Here is a 19,351-nt window from a genome sequence, read left to right as displayed (position 1 = left end):
AACAATTTTGTAAATGAACAATTTCTAATAACAACAAATTCTCACATTTCTTTTTCAAAATAATATTTCCTAACATTTTTCCAAGTTTTGTTAATTGTCTCACAATCTTCTTTTTTAAATTAGTTTTAAAAAAAAAAAGGTCTCAAATATCATTTCAAAATTATGTCTCATTTACATTAGTTAAAAGGTCTTTTTCGTGGAGCATGATGCAAGTTTTATTTAGCGGTTCAAATCACAATACAAGCAAATCCACTGCAAACAGAATTCTAAGCAATGAAACAGGCGAAGGGAACACTTCTCAAAAAGCAAAAACTTCTCAAAAACGATCAAAAATAGTAGCGTTTCTACGGAGGCCAGGGGCTGGGGTGGCAGAACTGGGATTGGCCTGGCTCCCCACCTAATAATTCTTAGAAACGCCACTGTAAAAAAAAAATCACGATATGGATAAAAGTCAAAGCAAACACTACGAAAAGGACGATTTTCTTCCATCTTCTACAGTTCTTAAACTTTCCATAGACTGAAATATAAAAACCTTTCTTTGAGTTCGTACTTATTCACAATAGGAAATCCTTTCAATGGTCAACTAAAATTTGGATTATCTTGCTTTAATCTTGATCGTTTTTTTATGTACTGAACACAACTGGCAGCAGATTGGCAAAACCAACTTACTAATACCGCAGTATACCAATTGGAAAGAAACGTATACCGTTGTATTCTACAGTTTACTTACCTACTAGAAATATGAAAACAAGATTTCGTTAGGTAAATGATAAGGGAATAACTTATTTGATTTCAATAAATTTTACATAACTTTTTTTAATGATTTTCTTAATGTTTTTTTTATATAAAAAAGATTTTCAGAAAATGAATACCAGTGCACCGTGTCAAGGGCAGTCGTTCGACCACACGCTTCGTTTCACCATTAGTCAAGCCACTTCTAATGTAATTCTACAGAAAAAGCAGACTATAACATGGTTAACATGCAATAATATTTTTACTTTCTAAAGGCCTTTACTCCCAAAAGCATGATTATGAACTCTTTATAATGATTTTACTGACCTTTTCTTTAATTACAATGTTATGTTGACTTTTGTTTAGGTTGATCATGTGACAGAGTGTAATTTTATTATGATAATGCAACTGTTCTTTTTTACAACGACAGTATTCGTGATGGTAATGTTACCTTATTCAATTTATAATGACGATATGGCATTTATTCGTGATGATAATGTAACAGTCTTTTATTCGTGATGATAATGTTACTGTCTTCTATTCGTGATGATAATTTAACACCCTTTTATTCGTGATGATAATTTAACAGTTTTTTTTATTCGTGATGATAATGTAACCGTCTTTTATTCGTGATGATAATGTAACTGTCTTCTATTCGTGATGATAATGTAACCGCCTTTTATTCGTGATGATAATTTAACAGTTTTTTTTTATTCGTGATGATAATTTAACAGTCTTTTATTCGTGATGATAATGTAACCGCCTTTTATTCGTGAAGATAATTTAACAGTTTTTTGATGATAATGTAACTGTCTTCTATTCGTGATGATAATGTAACTGTCTTCTATTCGTGATGATAATTTAACAATCTTTTATTCGTGTTGATAATGTAACATTCTTTTATTCCTGATGATAATGTAAAGAATTTTTTTCGAGTTCAGGATGTAACATTTGTTGCAGTTGATAATGAAATTTTGTTTTTTAGGATTATGTAACAGTCTTGTAATTCATTTGAGTTCTTTATAAATGATGATTGAAATGGACTGATAATGCAACGTTCAGTTCTGATTCATTTTTTAATGATAATGATATAGAATATACTTGTTAAGTTAATGTTAATGGCAGAGATTTGTTATACTATTCTTGAAGTATTTGATAAATGTTTTTGTGTTATTTCGGTATGATGATGTGTGCTGCCTTTGTATAGGTTTGTTTAAAGAAACCCCACGTTGGCTTATCATACACTTCTTGAAAATATCCACGTATCTGGTAAATATCCGACACCTGTAAATTTAATAGAACTTACCTGTAAATTGATTGCAATCCCCAAACTCTATTGCAAAAGGTTGGTAAAGCGGACCTTCAATAAATGTACTTACATTACATGCCAACTTGTACCCAAACATTACCTTTCTTTACTTGTACTTTATGTGATTTTGAAAAAATCTGAATATCAATTTGAACTCCAGTAATTAAAGCAGTAGCAGCCTAAATATTATTAAAAATTTGCAAATTAACTTAAGTATCCGAACATGTTACTTACTTATTTCTATTTCAACTTTAGTATAATATGATAACCAACCTTACTTTATAATTTAGTTTATATCTAGTATAATAGTTGTAATATTAATATACCTTAATTTAACATCTAGGTATTGTAAACAAACCTTATTTTATCATCTCGTTTATATCTAGTAGAATGCTGGTATTGTAAACATACCTTTCTTTATCATCTAGTTTATATCTAGTAGAATACTGGTAATGTAAACATACCCTACTTTATCATGTAGTTTAAATCTAGTAAAATACTGGTATTGTAAACATACCTTACTTTATCATCTAGTTTATATCTAGCAGAATACTGGTAATGTAAACATACCTTACTTTATCATCTAATTTATATCTAGTAGAATACTGGTAATGTAAACATACCTTACTTTATCATCTAGTTTATATCTAGCAGAATACTGGTAATGTAAACATACCTTACTTTATCATATAGTTTATATCTAGTAGAATACTGGTAATGTAAACATACCCTACTTTATCATCTAGTTTATATCTAGTAGAATACTGGTAATGTAAACATACCTTACTTTATCATCTAGGTTACATCTAGCAGAATACTGGTAATCTAAACATACCTTACTTTAACAACTAGTTTATACCTAGTAGAATACTGGCAATGTGAACATACCTTACTTTAACATCTAGTTTATATCTAGTAGAATAATGGTGATATTAACATACCTTACTTTAACATCTAGTTTATATCAAGTAGCATACTATTGATGTAAACATACCTTACTTTAACATCTAGTTTATATCTAGTAGAATACTGGTAATAGTGAAAAAACTTACATTAACATCTAGTTTATATCTAGTAGAATACTAGTAATGTTAACATACCTTACATAAACATCTAGCTTAAACGTAGTAGAATACTGGAAATATTAACATACCTTACATTAACATCTAGTTTATATCTAGAAGCATACTATTGATGTAAACATACCTTACTTTGACATCTAGTTTATATCTAGTATAATACTGGTAATGTAAACATGCCTTTTTTATCATCTAGTTTATATCTAGTAGAATACTAGTAATGTAAACATACCTTACTTTATCATCTAGTTTATATTTAGTAAAATACTGGTAATGTTATGGTATGTAAGGTAGTTTATATCTAGAAGAATACTGGTAATGTTAACATACCTTACATAAACATCTAGCTTAAACGTAGTAGAATACTGGAAATATTAACATACCTTACTTTAACATCTAGTTTATATCTAGTAGCATACTATTGATGTAAACATACCTTACTTTGACATCTAGTTTATATCTAGTAGAATACTGGTAATCTAAACATACCTTACTTTAACATCTAGTTTATATCTAGTAGAATACTGGTAATCTAAACATACCTTACTGTAACGTCAGTTTATATCTAGTAGAATACTGGCAATGTAAACATATCTTACTTTAACATCTAGTTTATATCTAGTAGAATACTGGTAATCTAAACATAACTTACTTTAACATTTAGTTTATATCTAGTATAATACTGGTAATGTGAACATACCTTACTTTAACAACTAGTTTATATATAGTATAATACTGGTAATGTAAACATATCTTACTTTAACATCTAGTCTATATCTAGTATAATACTGGTAATGTGAACATACCTTACTTTAACAACTAGTTTATATATAGTAGAATACTGGTAATGTAAACATATCTTACTTTAACATCTAGTTTATATCTAGTATAATACTGGTAATGAAAACAAGCCTTTCTTTAACATCTAGTTTATATCTAGTAGAATACTGGAAATAAAAGCATACCTTACTTTAACATCTAGTTTATATTTAGTAAAATACTGGTATTGTAAACATACCTTACTTCAGCATCTAGTTTATATCTAGAAGAATACTGATAATGTTAACATACCTTACATAAACATCTAGCTTAAGCGCAGGAGAATACTGGAAATAAAAGCATACCTTACTTTAACATCTAGTTTATATCTGGTAGAATACTGGTAATGATAAAAAAAACCTTACATTAACATCTAGTTTATATCTAGTAGAATACTGGCAATGTGAACATGCCTTACTTTAACATCTAGTTTATATCTAGTAATATACTGGTAATGATAAAAAACCTTACATTAACATCAAGTTTATATCTAGTAGAATACTGGCAATGTGAACATGCCTTACATTAACATCTAGTTTATATCTAGTGGAATACTGGCAATGTGAACATACCTTACTTTAACATCTAGTTTATATCTAGTGGAATACTAGTAATGTAAACATACCTTAATTAATCATCTAATTTATATCTAGTAGCATACTATTGATGTAAACATACCTTACATTAACATCTAGTTTAAATCTAGTAGAATACTAGTAATGTGAACATACCTTACTTTGACATCTAGTTTATATCTAGTAGAATATTGGTAATAATAAAAAAAACCTTACATTAACATTTAGTTTATATCTAGTAGAATACTGGTAATCTAAACATACCTTACTGTAACATCTAGTTTAAATCTAGTAGAATACTAGTAATGTGAACATACCTTACATTAACATCTAGTTTATATCTAGTAGAATACTGGCAATGTGAACATGCCTTACATTAACATCTAGTTTATATCTAGTGGAATACTGGCAATGTGAACATACCTTACTTTAACATCTAGTTTATATCTAGTATAATACTAGTAATGTGAACATACCTTAATTTATCATCTAGTTTATGTCTAGTAGCATACTATTGATGTAAACATACCCTATTGTAACATCTAGTCTATATCTAGTAGAATACTGGTAATGTGAACATACCTTACTTTATCATCTAGCTTATATCTAGTAGAATACTTATAATGTGAACATACCTTACTTTAACATCTAGTTTATATCTAGTATAATACTGGTAATGTGAACATACCCTACTTTAACATCTAGTTTATATTTAGTAGAATACTGGTAATGTAAACATACCTTACTGTAACATCTAGTTTATATCTAGTAGAATACTGGCAATGTAAACATACCTTACATAAACATCTAGCTTATATCTAGTAGAATACTGGTAATGTGAACATACCTTACATCTAGCTTAAATCTAGTAAAATACTGACAATGTAATACCTTATTACATAAACTTCTGGCTTATATTTTGTAGAATACTGGTAATGTAAACATACCTTACATTAACATCTAGCTTATATCTATTAGAATACTGGTAATGTAAACATACCTTACTTTAACATCTAGTTTATATTTAGTAGAATACTAGTAATGTGAACATCTTACTTTAACATCTAGTTTATGTATAGTATAATACTGGTAATGTAAACATACCTTACTTTAACATCTAGTTTATATCTAGTAGAATACTGGTAATGTGAACATACCTTACTTTATCATCTAGTTTATATCTAGTAAAATACTGGTAATGTGAACATACCTTTCTTTATCATCTAGTTTATATCTAGTAAAATACTGTAAATATAAACATACCTTACTTTAACATCTAGTTTATATCTTGTAGAATACTGGTAATGTAAACATACCTTACTTTATCATCTAGTTTATATCTAGTAGAAAACTGTAAATATAAACATACCTTACTTTAACATCTAGTTTATATCTAGCAGAATACTGGTAATGTAAGCATAACTTACTTTATCATCTAGTTTATATCTAGTAGAATACAGGCAATGTGAACATACTTTACTTTATCATCTAGTTTATATCTAGTAGAATACAGGTAATCTAAACATACCTTACTTTAACATCTAGTTTATATCAAGTAGAATACTGGTAATGTAAACATACCTTACTTTAACATCTAGTTTATATCTAGTAGAAAACTAGTAATGTGAACATACCATACTTTAACATCTAGTTTATATCTAGTAGAATACTGGTAATGTAAACATACCTTACTTTAACATCTAGTTTATATCTAGTTGAATACTGGCAATGTGCACATACCTTACTTTAACATCTAGTTTATATCTAGTATAATACTGGTAATGTAAACATACCTTACTTTAACATCTAGTTTATATCTAGTATAGAACTGGTAATGTGAACATACCTTTCTGTAACATCTAGTTTATATCTAGTATAATACTGGTAATGTGAACATACCTTACTTTATCATATAGTTTATATCTAGTAGAATACTGTAAATATAAACATACCTTACTATAACATCTAGTTTATATCTAGTAGAATACTAGCAATGTGAACATACCTTCCTTTAACAACTTGTCTATATCTAGTATAATACTGGTAATGTGAACATACCTTACTATAACATCTAGTTTATATCTAGTAGAATACTAGTAATGTAAACTTACCTTACTTTTACATCTAGTTTATTTCTAGTAGAATACTGGTATTGTAAACATACCTTACTTTAACATCTAGTTTATATCTAGTAGAATACTGGTAATGTGAACATACCTTACTTTAACATCTAGTTTATATCTAGTAGAATAATGGTAATCTAAACATAACTTACTTTAACATCTAGTTTATATCTAGTAGAATACTGGTAATCTAAACATACCTTACGTTATCATCTCGTTTATATCTAGTAGAATACTGGTAATCTAAACATACCTTACGTTATCATCTCGTTTATATCTAGTAGAATACTGGTAATGTAAACATACCTTACTTTATCATCTAGTTTATATCTAGTATAATACTGGTAATGCAAACATACCTTACTTTATCATCTAGTTTATAATTAGTAAAATAATGGTATTGTAAACATACCTTACTTTAATATATAGTTTATATCTATTAGAATACTGGTAATGTGAACATACCTTGCTTTAGCATCTAGTTTATATCTAGTAGAATACTGGTAATGCAAACATACCTTACTTTATCATCTAGTTTATATTTAGTAAAATACTGGTAATGTAAACATACTTTACTTTTACATCTAGTTTATATCTAGTAGAATACTGGTAGTGTAAACATACCTTACTTTATCATCTAGTTTATATTTAGTAAAATAATGGTATTGTAAACATACCTTACTTTAACATATAGTTTATATCTATTAGAATACTGGTAATGCAAACATACCTTGCTTTAGCATCTAGTTTATGTCTAGTATAATACTGGTAATGTGAACATACCTTACTTTATCATCTAGTTTATATCTAGTAGAATACTGGTAATCTAAACATACCTTACTTTTATATCTAGTTTATATCTAGTAGAATACTGGTAATGCAAACATACCTTACTTTATCATCTAGTTTATATTTAGTAAAATACTGGTAATGTAAACATACTTTACTTTTACATCTAGTTTATATCTAGTAGAATACTGGTAGTGTAAACATACCTTACTTTATCATCTAGTTTATATCTAGTATAATACTGGCAATGTAAACATACCTTACTTTAAAATCTAGTTTATATCTAGTAGAATACTGGTAATGTAAACACACCTTAGTTTGACATCTAGTTTTTATCTAATAGAATACTAGTAATGTAAACAAACCTTACATTAACATCTAGTTTATATCTAGTAGAATACTAGTAATGTGAACATACCTTACTTGACATCTAGTTTATATCTATTAGAATACTAGTAATTTGAACATCTTACTTTAACTTCTAGTTTATATCACTTCTAAAAAACTTATAGCTATTAAGGCATATCTTCACTTCAAGTAAATAGATAGTAAATTTTACAAACCTCAACTTTTAGTAAAAAAGTGGTTATTTAGAACATACCTTTACTTCTGGTAAATAGATAGTAATTTAGACAAACCATCACATCTAGTAAATGAATACTTACTTTGACACAATTTCACTTCTGGTAAATACATAGTAATTTAGAACATACCTTCACTTCTAGTAAATAGATAGTAATTTGAAAAATGTAAACATACCTTACATTAACATCTAGTTCTATCTATTAGACAACAGTTAATTTTAACATACCTTACTTTAACATCTAGTTTATATCTAGTAGAATACTGGTTATATATACATACCTTACATTAACATCTAGTTCTATCTATTAGACAACAGGTAATTTTACATACCTTACTTTAACATCTAGTTTATATCTAGTAGAATACTGGTTATGTATACATACCTTACTTTAACATCTAGTTTATATCTAGTAAAATACTGGTTATGTATACATACCTTACTTTATCATCTAGTTTATACCTAGTAGAATACTAGCAATGTGAACATACCTTACTTTAACATCTAGTTTATACCTAGTAGAATACTGGCAATGTAAACATACCTTACTTTAACATCTAGTTTATATCTAGTAGAATACTATTGATGTACTGGTACCGTCACTTCTAGTAAATAGATAGTAATTTAGAACATACCTTCACATCTAGTAATAGATAGTTATTTTGATATACTTTCGCTTATAATTCATAGATAGTTACCTTGGTATACCTTCATTTCAAATAAATAGATAATAATTAACTGTTAATAAAAAATAGTAATGGTAAATTAAACATACCATAACTTCAAATAGATAGACAGTAATTTAGACATACCCTTATTTCGTGTAAATAGATAGCTTTTTCGACTTTGACATACCTTCACTTCTAGTAAAATATATAGTAATTCAGACATACCTTCACCTCTAGTAAATAGATAGTCTTTTGACATACCTTCAGTTCTGATGATTGAGTATAGATAGTACCTAAGACATTCACTTATAGTAAATGATATGATATGTCTTCATTTCTAAAAGAAATATGGTAATTTAGTCATACCTTCACTTAAATAGAAAGCGATTTATACCTCACTTTTATCAAATAGTAAGTAGTTGTGACATCCCCACTTCTAGTAAATACATAGTAATTTTGACATACCTTCACTTCTAGTAAGAAATTTTGTTATTTTGGCATACATTCATTTCCAATAAATAGATAGTTACTTTTATTTACTTTCGCTTCTAGTACATAAATAGTTATTTTGACATACCTTTATTTCTAATAAGAATATGGCATTTCAGTGATCCCGTCACTTCTAGTAAATATATAGATATAGACATACCTTCATTTTTAGTAAATAAAAAGTAGATTTTGACATACCCTTGTAAAAAGCTGTAGAAAAAAGATGGTAATTAAGGCATCCCCAACTTCTTGTAAATATATATTTTTTCGACATTCTAGTAAAAAGATGGTTATTTAGACACGTATTTAATACTTGTAAATATATAGTCATTTAACAATACCTTCACTTGAAATAAATAGATATCGAATGAGACAAACCTTCACTCCAAGTAAATCAGTGGTGATTTTGACATGTCTAAGTAATTTAAACATACCTTTCATTTCTAGTACAAATATAGTAATTAAGACATTTCCCGTCTAATAAACATGTGTCATTTTGACATACTCCTCTTGTAAATAGATAGTAATTTTGACATACCTTTACTTCTTGTAAATAGATAGTGATTTTGACATACCTTTACTTCTTGTAAATAGATAGTAATTTTGACATACCTTTACTTCTTGCAAATATATAGTAATTTTGACATACCTTCACTTCTTGTAGATAGATAGTAATTTAACATATCTTCATTTCTAATAAATAGATGGAAATAAGGTCATACTTTATTACTAGTAAAGTAGATAGGCCTGGTATTAAGACACATATCTTAACTCCAAGTAAATGGATGATAAATAGACATACCATCACATCTAGTAAGTAGATTAATAATACCTCCCCTTTTAGTAAAATGGTAGTGATTTGGACATACATTCAATAGAAGTAAATAGATAACGATTTAGACATACCTTCACTTCTAGTAAATATGTGGTGATTTTGACATACCTTTACTTCTATTAAATCGGTAATAAAGCAGACACCACACTTCTAGCAAACATATAGTAATTTTGACATACCTTTACTTTTAATAAAAAAAGACATACCTTCAATACTAGTGAATAGATAGTGATATTGACATAACCAAGTAATTAAGACATGTCTTTACTTCTAATAAAACACCGTAATTGTAAATTTCTTCATTTCAAGTAATAAGATGGAAGTTTAGACATATCTTAACTAGTAGTAAATGGAAAAGACACACCTTCAATACTGGTAAATAGATAGGAATTTTGACCTTCAATTCATTTAGATAAGAAATCATTCAGACATATATTCACTTGTAGTAAATATATAGCAATTTTGACATACCTTCACCTTCAGCGAGAAAGATGGTAATTTAGCAGACCTTCACTTCTAGTAAAAAGATTGTAATTTTGATATACCTGTGCTTCTAGTAAATAGATAGTGATTTGGACATACCTTCACTTCTAGCAAAAATGGTACTAAATACGACAAACCTTCACTTCTAGTAAAAAGATATTAATACCTTCACTTACTTCTAGTAAATAGATAGTGATTTGCCACACCTTAATTTCAAGTAAATAAATAGTAACTTAACATACTTTCACTTCTAGTAAAAAGATATTAATACTTTCACTTCTAGTAAAACGGTATAAAATACGACTTCTAGTAAATAGAGAATAATTTGACATACGTTCACTTCTAGTAAATAAGAAGTAATTAAGACATACCTCCACTTCTAGTAAATAGATAAATAATTTGGCATACGTTCACTTCTTGTAAATAGGAAGTAATTAAGACATACCTTCTAGTAAATGAGTGAATATTTTTGACATACCATCCTTTCAATCATACGTAACATACGTTGACATACGTAAATGTTCACCACTAGCAAATAGATAGCGATTTAGACATACCTTTGCTTTGAGTAAATAGATAAAAATACTGACATGCCTTCATTTCTAGTAAATAGATAGTACTTAGACATACCTTCACTTCTAGTAAATAGAAAGTAATTTAGACATACCTTCACTTCTAGTAATCAGTGGTGATATTGACATACCCTCACTAATAGAAAAAAGGATTAAAATACGACATACACCTTAACTACTAGTAAAATAAATAGTGATTTAACATATCCTCATTTCAACATAAATTCAATTCTAGTAAAAGGTATTAAATACGACATACCGTCACATCTAGTAAATAGATATTAATTTTGGCATACCTTCACTACTAGAAAACGATATGCAGTCACTTCTAGTAAATATATAGTAATTTTGACATACCCTCACTAATTTAAAGACGGTATTAAATACGACATACATTTACCTCTAGTAAAACAATATTAAATATGACATACCTTCACTTCTGGTAAAAAGGTATTAAAAACGACGTACCTTCTCTTCTATTAAAAAGGTATTAAATACGACATACTTTCATTTCTAGTATATAGAAAGGAACTTTGACATACCTTCACTTCTAGTAATACCTGTACGCGTATATAGGGAATAAATTTATATCCACATACTTATGCGTGTATGGTTTTAAATTTTTACATAAGTGTATGTATATGTTACTAAAATAAAAATACATGTGTATGCCGGAGTAAAATATATACTACAAACCTCTTACAGTAAGTAAGGTATATGATTCTAAATTAAAATATATATTCACATATCAGTCAGTTTTTTTATACTAAAATAAAAGTCGTATCTTATACCTGTGCGTGTGCGTGAATGATACTAAAATGAAAGCTAAATCCACATGCCTTAATGTATGATACTGAAATAAAAGTTTTACTCACATACCTTACGTTCATGATACTGAAATAAAAGTTTTCTTTACATACCTTACGTGTATGATACTGAAATGAAAGTTACATCCACATACCTTAGTGTATGATACTGAAATAAAAGTATTTTCACATACCTTACGTGTATGATACTGAAATAGAAGTTATATTCACATACCTTACGTTTATAATACTGAAATAAAAGTTTTCTTCACATACCTTACCTGTATGATACTGAAATGAAAGTTACATCCACATACCTTAGTGTATGATACTGAAATAGAAGTATTTTTCACATACCTTACGTGTATGATACTGAAATAGAAGTTATATTCACATACCTGTTAGTGTATGATACTGAAATAGAAGTTATATTCACATACCTTACGTATATGATACTGAAATAAGAAGTTATATCACATATCTTTACGGTACTTGATGTGTGAGTTAAATCTAATTCACATACCTGTATTTCGATAATACTGAAAAATAAGTTCTCCAGACATAACTGTTTCGTATACTGAAATCAAAATATTCGCTACATACCTATAAAGCGTATCAGGAACGCTTCATAATACTGGTAACTCTTTGCATACATATACTCTCACTAGGTACTTTTCACATACCTAATAACATACCTGTAATACTAATACTGAAATGGAACCAATCTTGACAAATCTGAATCCCTGTATTCATCTATACTGCATGATAGGGTAAGCCTAATAAAAATGTTACACACCTGTAAATTCTACAATAAATGTCCATGTAAATCAGAGAATATTCTTTGAGCTTAGCTGTATATAGTTATGGTCACTTATTGTGCTAAAACGCGTACAGAAAATAACTAAAATCATACATATCCTTGAATAATTATGACAAACATCGAGTTAGAAGTAATGAAGAAAATGTGAAAATAATAGTTTGACACATACCTCATTTAAAAATATAAAAAAACTTACCTTTATATTGATAATATAGTTGATACATACTTTCATTTCAATAAGATACATACCATTATTTCAATAATATAGCTGATTCATACCTTCATTTCAATAAGATAGTTTAAACATACCTTCACTTCAAAGAGAAAGTTGATACATACCTTTCATTTCAGTGAGAAAGTTGAAAAATACCTCCATTTCAATAAGTTAGATGATACATGCCTTTATTTCAATAAGAGAGATGATACATACCTTCATTTCAATAACATACATACCTTCAATTCAATAAAATAGTTGACACATACCTTCATTTCAATAAAATAGTTGAAACATACCTCCATTCAATAAGTTGGATGATACATACCTTCATTTCAATAAGAGAGATGATACATACCTTCATTTCAATAAGATACATACCTTCAATTCAATAAAATAGTTGAAACTTACCTTCATTTCAATAAAATGGATGATATGTACCCTTATATCAAGTCGATAGTAGACACATCCTTATCTTCATTTCCATAAAATAGATGACAGATACCTTCATTTCAATAATATAGTCGATACATACCTTAATTTCAATAAAATAGTTGATACATGCCTGCATTTCAATAAAATAATTGACACATACCTCCATTTCAATAAAATAGTTGATACATACCTTCATTTCATAAAATAGATGACAGATAACTTCATTTCAATAATATAGTCGATACATACCTTAATTTCAATAAAATAGTTGACACATACCTTCAACTCAATAAAATAATTTCGCATACTTTCCTTTAGAATATGCAATTCATTTCAACAAATTTCATAAACATATCTATGTACAATAGTTGACACATCCGTTTATTTCAATAAGATAGTTGACACATACCTTTATTTCAATAATATAGAGCACATTTGAAACATACCTTTACTTTAAACAGAAATATAAATAATGGTGTTCCAATGTTCAAGATATAAAATAATTTTGATATACTCTCTCCTACTGAATAATAATTTGGGTCTTGAGGTACTAAGTATGTTAGAAGTAGAATAAATTCAGCACATACCTTCAGTCTGAATAACAAGAAAAATATTGAGATGATAAAATGTCCAAGAAATATAGTCAAATTGACACATACCTAAGCTTGCTCTCAATAAAATGCATAATGAGGTACTTAATGTCCTAGAAAAGGTATAAAATTAACTCATAAATTCACTCTGAATGAATAATGAGGTACAATAGTCATGTCCTTGAAATATAGTAAAATTGACACATACCTTTGCTTGCTTTTAATGATGAAATATATATTGAGGTACTAAATGTCCCAGAAAAATTGCGAAACTGACACATACCTTTACTCTGAATGATAATATATATATATATATATATATATCGAAGCACTAGATTCATAGTAAAGTTGACACATACCTTTACTTGATCTCAATTATAAAATATATATTGAGGTAATAAATGCGCTAGAAATAGTGTAAAATTGACACATACCTTTATTCTGAATGATAATATATATATTGAGGAAGTAGAGTCATAGTAAAATTGACACATACCTTTGCTTGATCTCAATGATAATATATATAATGAAGTACTACATGTCCTAGAAATAGTGTAAAATTGACACATACCTTTACCCCGACTAAAAACATAGTTGCTAAATGTCCTAAATATAAATCGATTTTGATACTTACGTTACTGCAGATAATAACATTATATGTAATACTTGTTAGAGAAATACAATAAAATTGGAACATACCTTCAAAATTGATAATGTGAATATTGAGGTACTAAATGCCCTAAAATTGTGTAAATTTGACACTTACCTTCACTCTGAATTATACAGATGTACTTGTACTGATTATCAAAGAAATAAGATACAACTGACACATACCTTCACACTGAATAATAATATGAATATTGAGGTACTAAATGACCTAGAAATAGAGTAAAATTGACACATACCTGTGTTTGATCTCAATGATAATATCGATATTGAGGTACGAAATAGCCTAGAAATAGTATAAAATTGACACATACCTTCACTCTGAATAATAATATGGATATTGAGATACCAAAAGTTCAAGAAATAGTGTAAAATTGACACATACCTTTACTCTGCATAATAATATGGATATTGAGATACTAAAAGTTCAAGAAATAGTGTAAAATTGACACATACCTTCACTCTGAATAATAATATGGATATTGAGATACCAAAAGTTCAAGAAATAGTGTAAAATTGACACATACCTTTACTCAGAATAATAATATGGTTATTGAAGTCCTAAAAAATAGAGTACAATTGACACATACCCGTGTTTGTTCTCAATGAAAATATGGATTTTTAAGTACTAAATGTCCTAGAAATAGAGTAAAATTAACACATACCTTCACTCAGAATAATAATATGGATATGTAGATACTAAATGTGCACGCAAGTGTTTAAATTGACACCTGATAAAATTGATACCTTCACTCTGAACAAAAATATGGATATTGAGGTACTAAATGTTCTAAAAATAGAGTAAAACTGACACATCGATAATAATATAGATATTTAGGTACTAAATGTGCACGCAATAGAGTAAAATTGACACATACCTTTACTCTGAATAATAATATCGATATTGAGGTACTTAATGCCCTAGAAAAGAGTAACTTTGACACTTACCTTTACTTTGATCAATAATATCACTTATCTATGTACTAAATGATTTATAAATACTGTAAAGTTTGAATAATAATATGAAAATTTAGGTATTGACACATACCTTCCTTCTGAATAATAATATGGATAATAATAGGTACAAAATGTCCTAGAAATGGTGTAAAATTGATACATACCTTCATTCTGAATAACATTACGAACAAATAAGTGCTAAATGTTCACAAATGACGTGAATTTGTCACACACCTTCACAAAATATATAGGATGGTGAGGAACCAAATGTCTTAGAAATGGTGTAAAATTGACACATACCTTTACTCTGTATAATATTGAAGTACTAACGATCCAAAAGTTATTATCAAAGTGATAAATTTTCCACAAATAACGTAAATTTGTCACATACCTGTCCAGAAAATATAATGGATGCCAAGGGATCAAGGAACTAGAAAAAAGGTAATCTTAAGACATACCTTTACTGTGAATGATAATACATATATTGAAGTACTACAGTCACGTCCTCGAAATATAGTAAAATTGGCACATACCTTTGCTTGATCTCAATGATAAAATATATATTGATGTAATAAATGTCCTAGAAATACAGTAAAATTGACACATACCTTTACTCTGATTGATAAAATATTGTGAGGTACTATAGTCATGTCCTAGAAATAAAGTAAAATTGACACATACCTGTGTTTGTTCTCAATGGTAATATAAATATTGAAGTACTACATGTCCTAGAAATAGTGTCAAATTGACACAAATTGACACTGGTGTATAATTGACACATACTTGTAATCTGTGTGATGATATGGATATTTTTATAAATTTGTCATATACCTTTGCCAAGAAAATATAATGGATATCAAAATATTAAACTAAAAATACTAAAAAAAATAAATGCGAGTCATACTTGACTCTAAATAAAAATATGAAAATCGGGGTACTAAATGTCCAAGACTTGGAATAAAGTTGTCACATACCTTTACTCTGAATTATATTGATGTTATAATAGTTCAAGAAAAATTGTAAAATTGATACATACCTTCAAACTCAACAATATTTGAATACTAATATTTCAACACTTACCTCAGCATTTTTGTTATTGAGGTACAGAATATTTACACAAACCTTCACTCTGAACAATAGAAAGAATATTGAGGACCAAATGTCCTAAATAAAATGGTGTAAAATTGGCACATACCTTCATCTGTATAAGAATATAAATATTGTGCTAAAGTGCTAAAATATCCCAAAAATAAATGTGTCTCATACCTTTACCCAGAATAATAATATGGGTGTTAAGAGATTAAATGAGCCAGGAAATGACTTTTTTCTGAAACACAATATGAATATCGAAGAGCTAAATGTCCTAGAAATAGACTAAAGTTGACACATACCTTCACTCCGAACGATAAAATAAACATCGAGGTAATAAAACAAGTAAATTTAACACATACATTCAATCTGAATAATATTATGAATATTGAGGTAATATAATAGAGTTGACACATACCTTCACTCTGAAGAATATAATAAATATTGATGTAAATATGATGAAGTAAATCTAACACATAACTTTACTCTAAATAACAATATGAATATTGAGGTAATATAATGTAGTAAATCTAACACATACCTTCACTCTGAATAACAATATGAATATTGAGGTAATATAATGTAGTAAATCTAACACATACCTTTACTCTGAATAACAATATGAATATTGAGGTAATATAATGAAGTAAATCTAACACATACCTTTACTCTGAATAACAATATGAATATTGAGGTAATATAATGCAGTAAATTTAACACATACCTTCAGTCTGAAGAATATAATAGAAGTAATACAATAAAGTAGATTAAACACATACCTTTAATCTTGTAATAATCTGATCATTGGAGTAATATATCAAAGTAAACATTTCACATACCTACTCGCTGAATAATATCATGAATATTGGATTAACTATAATGAAGTAAATTTAATACATACTCTGAATAGCAATATGAACATTGAGGTAATATAATACAGTAAATTTAACACATACCTTCATTAGAAGAATAATATGAATATTGAGGTAAAACAAAAATAAAGTGAATTTAACACATACATAATAATAAGAATATTGAGGTTATATAATGAAGTAAATTTGACACATACATTTGCTGTGAATGATAATATGAATATTGAGGTAATAAAAGTAAATTTAACACATACCTTCGATATTAATATATTTATATATTCGAAAAAAAGTATTTGAAACTTATCTTCACTCTTAATAATAATATGAATATTGAGATAATATAATTAATTAAATTTAACACATACCTCCACTCTTAATAATATAATAATATTGAGATAATATAATTAAGTAAATTTAACACATACCTTCACTCTGAATAATAATATAAATATTGATGTTAGATAATAAATTTGATTTGACACTTACCTTCGATATGAATGATATAAGAACTAAATATTTTCGAAAGAAAGAACATTTAACACTTACCTGTAATAATTTTTGAATATTCTCAAAAAACTTCAACCACTTACCGTCATATATATCAGATATTTAAATAGCAATTACCTTGCTTCTATGCATTTATATTCAGTATTATTGTAATTTGTATGATGTAAAAGTATTTGTGATTATGTGTAGTTTCTGAAAAATGAATTGCATTTTCTATATTCTATATTGTGTCCAATGATTGTATTATCATTCGTGTAGGTAGTGAGGTTTTTTGTTACATTTTTGTAGTTATTTTCGTGAATGAATGTCATTGAGTGTCTTAATTGTGTTTTATAACTTATATTATATATCATTTTATTTAGTTATAGATGTTTAAGAATATATTTAATTAGGTGGTATGTAAAGCTGCGTCATTATTAACTCAGTAATCTTTCCTTTTGGTGATTGCACCTATTTGACATAAAGTAATGGTCGGAATTTCAGTTTAGGTAAACAAATCTCAGATATAAAATCGATCAAAGAACGTGTCCATTTTGATTGTCCAAGACCGACTTGTTTATTTTATCGTCAATGATGAGTGTACCTTTTCCGAAATCGCGTTAATGTAAATGCCGAGACTGTTGATAAAACACAGGCTCATTTGAACGTACCAATCCAATGTAAATACCTTTTCCTGATCGGTGTATACTATGTTCTCATGAACTAAGGTGTGCAGGTCAATTGTGACGTAAAATAGGTCTGTTTTCTAGATATGAACTGGTTGTTAGAGTATTAATTAATATTGCAATATCTTTTAAATATCTTTGAAATTATATTTCTGCACCCTTTGTTATGCACCAACTAATATGATACATATTATCTATTACCTATTACATTAAACTGTGCATTGGTTAAGAAAGCGCTTTACTATTTTTGAAAACATCGGAATAATTTGCTTTACTTCATTTCATTTGATCCGGGTAGGCGGTAGGGTTCTTAAAACTCTTCAGTCCATTTATTGACTATAAATTACGATTTAGACAGAAATGTCGTTTTACTTTGCCTTTGATTTTACAGATATACCCCACAACACAACAGTTATGAAAACATAACTCACCTTTTGTGATTTTGATTCAAAACAGGTGATAAAAATAAAACAGAAGGACAAATAAAATCCTTATTTCTACAACAGAAATATGCAAGCACATAGCTCTTGTTCATTGATGGCTTTGGCTTTGGTGTTTGCGTACTTCATTTGGTGTTAATTTCAAATGCTAAAAAACTTTTCATGACTTCAAACGTCATCACCGGCTTCATCATCGTAATTATCATAATTACTATTGTTCACCCAAATTAAAAG

At 27.8% G+C, this 19,351-nt stretch overlaps 1 protein-coding gene across 1 annotated transcript; it reads right to left on the bottom strand.

Annotated features, from left to right (window-relative positions):
- Positions 1-1,902: 1,902 nt before the first annotated feature.
- On the bottom strand, positions 1,903-18,101 carry LOTGIDRAFT_172801 (hypothetical protein; the record flags this gene model as incomplete). Its single annotated transcript, XM_009049979.1, has 31 exons — positions 1,903-2,016; positions 3,663-3,666; positions 4,139-4,162; positions 5,725-5,759; positions 5,836-5,865; positions 5,942-5,960; positions 6,414-6,448; positions 7,050-7,053; positions 7,262-7,318; positions 7,527-7,561; positions 8,140-8,208; positions 9,327-9,376; positions 10,073-10,151; positions 10,584-10,629; positions 11,936-11,991; positions 12,057-12,071; positions 12,144-12,193; positions 12,261-12,276; positions 12,386-12,439; positions 13,778-13,925; positions 13,991-14,034; positions 14,493-14,559; positions 14,827-14,873; positions 15,466-15,508; positions 15,636-15,715; positions 16,003-16,088; positions 16,153-16,197; positions 16,667-16,745; positions 16,936-17,058; positions 17,992-18,051; positions 18,096-18,101. The coding sequence occupies 31 exons, from the start codon at positions 18,099-18,101 to the stop codon at positions 1,903-1,905; spliced, it is 1,620 nt and encodes a 539-aa protein (XP_009048227.1).
- Between the last annotated feature and the right edge of the window lie 1,250 nt (positions 18,102-19,351).

The sequence above is a fragment of the Lottia gigantea genome (assembly GCF_000327385.1).
Source record: "Lottia gigantea unplaced genomic scaffold LOTGIsca_142, whole genome shotgun sequence".
Lineage (NCBI taxonomy): Eukaryota > Metazoa > Mollusca > Gastropoda > Lottiidae > Lottia > Lottia gigantea.
This window is presented reverse-complemented; position numbering and strand designations above follow the sequence as displayed.